This window comes from Elephantulus edwardii, unplaced genomic scaffold, assembly GCF_000299155.1.
Source record: "Elephantulus edwardii isolate Elephantulus edwardi_28Jun2011 unplaced genomic scaffold, EleEdw1.0 scaffold00017, whole genome shotgun sequence".
Classification (NCBI taxonomy): Eukaryota; Metazoa; Chordata; class Mammalia; order Macroscelidea; family Macroscelididae; genus Elephantulus; species Elephantulus edwardii.
In genome coordinates, this window is record NW_006399767.1 from 19,466,220 (window position 1) to 19,473,819 (window position 7,600).

General features: G+C 38.4%; 1 protein-coding gene across 1 annotated transcript in view; it reads left to right on the plus strand.

Moving 5' to 3' along the window:
- The window catches only part of KIF6 (kinesin family member 6), a 738,393-nt gene that overhangs the window by 264,783 nt on the left and 466,010 nt on the right, over positions 1-7,600 (plus strand). Inside the window, exons 8-9 of the mRNA XM_006882159.1 lie at positions 329-472; positions 1,961-2,047. Of these exons, the coding sequence (XP_006882221.1) occupies positions 329-472; positions 1,961-2,047 (231 nt within the window). The remainder of the gene's footprint in view (positions 1-328; positions 473-1,960; positions 2,048-7,600) is intronic.

The following is a 7,600-nucleotide window of genomic DNA, read 5'->3' on the forward strand; positions in this document are numbered from 1 at the left end:
GCACACAAAATAATAAAAAATAATTAAAAAAAAAGAATATTTAGAGAAAATGTTTATAATGAGATAAAATTTAAGCAGAGGTTTGAGTGATGAGGAACAAGAAACTAGAACATCTGGGGCAGGAGAAATCCAGGTTGTATGTAAAGCAGTTTGGAGATCTGCAGTGGGAACAAGTGTGTCATGTTAGGACAGCAGCCCAAGATTTGGGTGTCACCTTGCATTTAGTAATGTTTTAAGTGTGTGTGTTCTCACTGTGGTTGCAGATCGATTGCTTGTCATCTGTGCATTTTCTACTAAGCGATGCTATTCCTTCTCTACTTCCCTGCAGGTTATCATTGCCCTCTCTGAAAAGCACCGTTCACACATCCCCTACAGGAACTCCATGATGACCAGTGTCCTGAGGGACAGCTTGGGCGGAAACTGTATGACAACCATGATCGCAACCCTTTCTTTAGAGAAGAGGAATGTTGATGTACGTTGGTTCTTGCTGGTTGGAGGTCCCCTTCTAAGTTTTCATTGTTAATGTATGAAATGGGGTTAAAGGTCTTGGTTAGATTTCCACCTTTTCTGTTGGGTTAGAATGAGTATTATGGTTAGCACAGGAATCCGGAATTAAGGTTGCATAGAGAAGTGTACTCGGGGTGGGGGATGGGGGGAAGGAACGTGGGAATTGTATACTAATGAAGGAATTTTTTTTTTCTCTTTTTTTCTCTCTTCGGAGGGGGAAGGGAGCTGGTGGGGAGGGGTGGGCAGGGAGAAAATTGCGGCAATGAATGAATGGAAATCCAAAACCTCTCTAAAAAAATAAATAAATAAATAAAAGTAACCTATAGAAAAGACTTTGTTAACAAAATTGTACTAAAAAAATAAAAGTAAAATAAAAAAATAAAAAAGAATATGCCTTCAGACGTTAATACTGTCAAGGCCACAGCTGGTTATTCTCCAGCATTAAAATAACTTCAGTTGAGAATTGCATATGTGTACCACTGAGTGGCTTGATGACGTTTCATACACAGATTTTGGAAGGCCTTCTTGTGGGATGCTTACTTCAGCCAGAAAAAAATGAGAGAAGGCCCACGAATTTCTTCTTCTCACTTTTGCTCCTGATTTATAGGATCTTGGTAATTTGAGTATATTCCTGAAACATATCTCTTGATACATTAGCGAACTTAGCACCCAGGATGCATTGGCAGAGACTGGCAGAAGAATGTCTTTTCCTAGCAACTTTAGAGTGTAGTGGCGTTACATACACTTTAATGTTTGAAATCCAACATTAAAATAGGAAAATAGGGAGCACCAAGGGGCTTCTCAAAACAAAGCCAAGTCCAAAGTGCAATGTAAGATGCTTTGAAAAGCTTTTCATTTTTGCTACAATTATTAATTTTATCGTCTTTAATGTTGTGAGTTTTGATACCCACTATGAATATGACTTTATAGATACTTCTGTTTTAACAAGGAGCCCTTCTGACACACTGAGTTAAGTATTTGGCAACAAAACCAGAGGTCTGCAGTTCAAACTCAACAGCTGCTCCGTGGGAGGAGATAAGGCAGTTATTTCCCCTAAAGATTTACAACCCCTGAAACCCTGAAGCATAGTTCTACACTAAAAGCAGCTGTGAGTCAGAGCCCACCTTGAAGGCAGTGAGTCCATGGGTTTACTAGTTCAGCAGATCAGTGATTTATAAAGACATTCTCACTGCTGTTGCCCCTGAGAGCTACCACCAGTTTTGACATTGTTATGTTGTTAAGCCAAAACAAAAGGGTGATTAAAGATAATAATGTTCTAGAGGTAATCTCCTTCATTTGGAGGCATCTTTTGTCCTCATTGTATTTAATCCACACCTCCCTGTAAATGTGCATCTTGTGTACGTATGTGTGTGTATGTATGAACATTAAGTTTTATCAATAGAGTCATATATCTCTGCATCATAACATTTAAGGAGCCATTTTGTCTTCTTAGGAATCTATATCTACCTGCAGATTTGCACAGCGAGTAGCACTTATAAAGAATGAAGCTATTCTTAATGAAGAAATTGACCCCAAATTGGTAAGCAGCTTATAATTGATAGCTTACTACATGTTTAAGATTCACTAAAATGTTCATGGCCCCTTATGTTGTACCAGTCAGTGCTCTGAAAGCTTGAATTGTATTAACTCACTTAATGTCTGTCATATCCTTGTGAGTAGGTGGTATCTCTATTTCCATTTTATAAATTATTAAACTAAGACATCAAAATATTGAGTCTCCTAGGGTCTCATTACTAATAAGTAGCAGAGCCAGGATCCAAACCCTGACAATCAAGCTCAAGATTCTGTGTTCTTGGGTATAATTCCCCGTTGCTTTACTATTAACATACACTGTGATTTCTGGGGCCTCATAACAAAATAGTATATACTTACACTTAATGTAGGTCTCAGCCATTCAGAAAACCCCAAATAACCATCTAGAGACTGTGTTTTAAGTAAGCTTACAGGGAGAGAGAGAAGTCCTTCTTAATAGTTAGTAAATAAAAGCATATTTTACACAGCTTTTCCATGACTTAATTTAGATATATTTTTTTAAAAAGATGATCAACTTGATCAAAGTATCAGTTGTCAACTTTATAGCTTACAATAATGAATATTATTTTACCAAAGCACAACAACAGTTTTAAAGTAAAAAATATTTACAAGTTACATATTTTAGCTACTCATTATAAATTGAGATTTCCCGCCCTCCTTCCTCTATGTGAAATGCAACACTATCAACTAATATGAATATTTAGAAGATGGAAAGAAAATATTTCCATTTTTAACTTTCTATCATTTAGATTATACTATTTTCAAATAAATCTACTATTAAAAAAATCTTTAGGAAATGAACCAAAATGAGTTTAATAATCTGGATTTCAAAAAGATGTAAAATATTGCCAGTAGTGCTTCCTTTATAAATATTTCATTGAACTATTTTATATTGGTTTGCGTACAAAATTTGCATACGTTTTGCTTATATACATTGTATTTCACACATTCCACCATTCACATTGTGCTTCATACAACCATTCCCATACAAAGGTTTTTGTTGTTGTTGTTGTTTTCCCCCATACACTGTGTTTCATAAAACTAATCACCACTGATTCATGGCCACCATTACCTTGCCTTTTCAGGTCCCCACTGTATCCTTCCTAATTCAGTATTATCCAGGTTTATTAATACATCATGATTGCCTTCCCTAAGTTCATTCCACTGAAGGACAAAGGAAAAAAGACAACAACAATAATGGAACAATCTGTTTTATCTTGATCACTCCAAGGAATCTCAAGCTTCTTTGGTGGAATTCTCTTCTGAAGAAACCATTAGGATGACCTGTTCTCTTTCCTGTAAAGGCCTTGGTCAAGTACCAACATCAAACAGCCCCAGCTGGTACAAAGGCAGGCAGAATTCAAAGGCATGTTTCAAGTGGAGCTGAACTTGTTGGATAAAGTCTTCTGTCTCTCTCCTGCTGACATCCTTGCAATATAACTGCACATGATGAGAAAGACAATCATAAGGTCACTGGCCTGAAAACAAAAATTAGTTCATAATTCAAAGATAGTAAATATATTACATATCAGAATGTTTGTTATTTTTTGTTTTTCTTGAAGTTTGGTTTGGGGAACCTTTCTTTGAGGGAACATGAAGAAAGGGGGACATTGTCATGTGTTTGACATAGCTCTGTGAGAGAATTAAAGAAAAGAGAAACCAGGAGTTGAAAGCTAATGGCTGATAATTAAACAAGTGCTGAGGTCTTCCAGGTACAAAGTAATGTAATAATTGATAAGTTGTTTCCCAGTTGCTTTTATAATTGCTTCTAAACACTGGCATTATTATTCAATATTTTGTATTTGGAGCTTATCTGAAGCACAAATGACAGTTGAAAATTAATACTCAATCACCCATAAAGACTCTACTTGGGTGGAGTTTGCTAGATTTTATTCCAGAAATTAATGGTTAAAGTGAAGGTAGGTTCGTACGATCTAGCACACCAAAAATTTGCCATGCTTTCTTTACAAGTATTGGTACCTCAAGTGAGTGAGATAATAAAAGAACTATGTACAGAGTCAGAGTCTGTGGTGACTAGAAAGGGCCAAAATTGTCTGAGGATGACTCCAGTTTCATAAAAAAATGCCTACAGTAATTTCAGGGGAGGTGTGGTTGTAATAATCTCAGAACCGTGAAAACTTGGATTAATTTTGAGATTCCAATTCAATAAGAAAGAAAAATAATTATTATATTTCACCTTGAAAGCTTTGCTAAAAAGAGAACATATGGAACTATGATCCAGGAGAAACGTGGGAAGTCTCCTTACATATGAATTGTAGCCACTGAAACCCTGCTGGAGGGTCAGCTATGAGTCAGTGCTGACTCAATGGCAATGACACAATGAAAGAGATTAATCCAGTATACTTGAATGTTTTTGTGAGTGTTAAGTGCCATTAATGAAGTACCACTCATGTTGGTGATGGTGTTGTTAGTTGCCATAAAGCCAAATACGATGTATAGTGACCTCATGAATAAAAGATCTGAATGAACCCTGTTCTGTCCTGCACCTTCCTCACACTTCCTGACACACAGGAGCCCATTGCAGCAGTCACCGTGTCAATATACCTGGTTCAGGGTCTTCCTCTCCTTCACTGACCCTCAATCTTTCCAAACATCCTGTCCTTCTCCAAGGAATGTTGTTGTTGTTGTTATGTGCCATCGAGTCACTTACAACTCAAAGCGACCCTATGTACAACAGCCCTAAACTCTGCCCTTTCCTGTGCCAATCGCACTGCCTCTGATACACCCATCCCAATTACCACACTCTCTTAATCAATACACCTCATAGAAGGTCTTCCGCTCCTGCACTGTCCCTCCACCCTCCCAAGCATGTTGTCCCTCTCCAAAGATGGGTCCCTCCTTACAACATGTCCAAAGTATGTCAGAGGAATCCTTACCTCAAAGGAGCAGCCCAGTTTAACCCTCTCCAGGATGAATCTGTTTGTTTTACTAACAGTCCATGGTACACTCAATACTCTTCTCCAACACAACTCAAAAGAATCAATTCTCCTTCTATCTTCCCAAGTCATTGTCCAACACTGACACCTAACAAGTGATTGCAAAGACCATGGCCTGTATCAGACTCATCTCAGTCTCCAGAGAGACACCATTGCTCTTCAGTACTTTGGAGAGGTCCCTAACAGCAGACTTTCCCATCTCAAAACATCTTTTAATTTCTTGGCTACTGGTGCCAAGAGTGTTGACTGTGGAGCCAAGCAAACTAAAGCTGTGAAAAATCTCTATTTCTTCATCATCCATCCTGATGCTGCCAGTTGGTCAAGTGGTGAGAATCTTTGTTTTCTTGATGTTGAGACTCAAATATTTAAGGGTGTAGTCCTTGACCTTCTGCAGTGAGTGCTTCAGGCCCTCCACAGTTTTAGCAAGCAGGGTTGTGTCATCTGCATAATGCAGATTGCTGATAAATCTTCCACCAATCCTGATGCTACATTTTTCCTCATAGAGCCCAGCCTCCTGGATAATCTGTTCTGCATACAGGTTGAAAATGTATGGAGGCAGGACATATCCCTGGCATACGCCCTTCCCAGTTTTGAACCATGCCGTGTTTCCTTGCTCTGTTCTGACGACTGCCTCTTGGTCCAAGTATAGGTTTCCCATTAGCACGATCAAGTGTTCTGGGATTCCCATTCTTCTCAGAGTCAGCCACAGTTTGTTATGATCCATGCAGTTAAACGCCTTTGCATAATCAATAAAACACAGATAGACCTTTCGCTGGTATTCCCTGCTTTCAGCTAAGATCCATCTAACATCAGCTACAATATCCCTAGTACCACGACCCCTTCTAAGCCCAACCTGGACTTCTGGCAGTTCTCTGCTAATGTGCTGTTCCAGTTGTTTTTGGATAATCTTCAGTAGACTGTTGCTTACATGTGAAATCAATGATATTGTTCTATAGTTTCCACACTCTGTTGGGTCACCCTTCTTTGGAATGAGAACAAATACAGATCTCTTCCAGTCAATTGGCCAACTGGTTGTTTTCCAGAGTTCATGGCACAACTTGGTGAGCACATGCAGGGCTGCGTCTGTTAGCTGAACCATGTCAATTGGTATATCATCTATACCTGGGGCCTTATTTTTTGCTATTTCCTTCAAAGCAGCTTCAACTTCTTCCTTCATCACCATAGGCTCTTGCTCATATGTTGTTTCAATGAATTCTTCTGTGTCTGCGGATTCCTTCGATGCAGTGACTCAGTATATTCTTTCCATCTTCTTTTAATACTTCCTGGATTATTTAATATTCTGCCTAAAGCATCCTTGATTATAGCAACTCAAGGTTTGAATTTGTTCTTCAGTTCCTTGAGCTTAAGAAATGCTGAATGAGTTCAGCCCTTTTGATTTTCTAACTCTAGCTCCTTGTACATTTCATTGTAATATTTTACTTTGTCATCTCGCACTCCTTTTGAAATCTTCTATTCATCTCTTTAATATCTTTAATTGTTCCTTCTGCTTTGGCTTCTCTGTGCTCCAGTGCAATAGTCAGAGTTTCTTCTGACATCCATTTTGGCCTTTTATTCTTCCTCTCTCTTTGTAATGACTGTTTGCACTCTTGATATCCTCCCACTCATCTGGTTTTCTTTGCTCATTAGTGTTCAAGGCCTCAAACCTGTTCGTGAGATGGTTCTGAAATTCATGTGGGATAGACTCAAAAGGTCATATTTTGGTTCCCGTGTATCCTGTTTAATTTTCCTCAGCTTCAGCTTGAACTTGCATATGAGTAGTTGGTAGTCTGTTCCACATTCAGCTCCTGGCCTAGTTTTCACAGCTGATATTGTGCTTCTCCAGCAGTTCTTTCTGCAGATGTAATCAATCTGATTCCTATGCATACCTTCAGGTGAAATATATTTGTATAACCAAGGGCTGGACAGTGGGAGATAGATGTTTAAGGGAGTGGGTAGAAGTTGATGGGTATCCTGGTATATATGGTGGAGCAGGGAATTAAGTGGGTCAAGATACTTGTGCCAAAGGCAGAGACAACACTGAAATTAATGGTTAATTCCACAATAAGGGATATATCTTTCACTTTTTCTGTAAAATGCTTGTCTGTTAGATACTTCTCTAAATCTGAACACTCAGATTAAGACAGACTAGGAGGAAGGATTGGCCATCTGCTTATGAAATAGCAGGGCTCTGAAAACCCTATATACAACAGAACATACGTAGACTAACAGAAAGAGCAACAGAGGTGGTGCTTTCAAGTATGGAAATACAAAGGAAGAGGAACAGTTTTAAGCCGACATTAGTGATTGGAACATGGAATGTGAGAACCATGAAAAATTAGATATTGTTAAGGAAGAAATGGAATGCATAAATATTGACATATGGACCAGCTTAGGGCATTTTGAGTTGGATGATCATATGATTTATTCCTCTGGAGATGAAAAGGTGAGGAAAAATGGGGTTGCTTTCATAGTTAAAAAGGTCATTTCTAGATCCATCTTTAAGTACAATATTGTGAGTGACAGGTAATATCTATACGTATACAAGGAAGTCCAGTGAATTCCAGTATCATTCAGATATATGC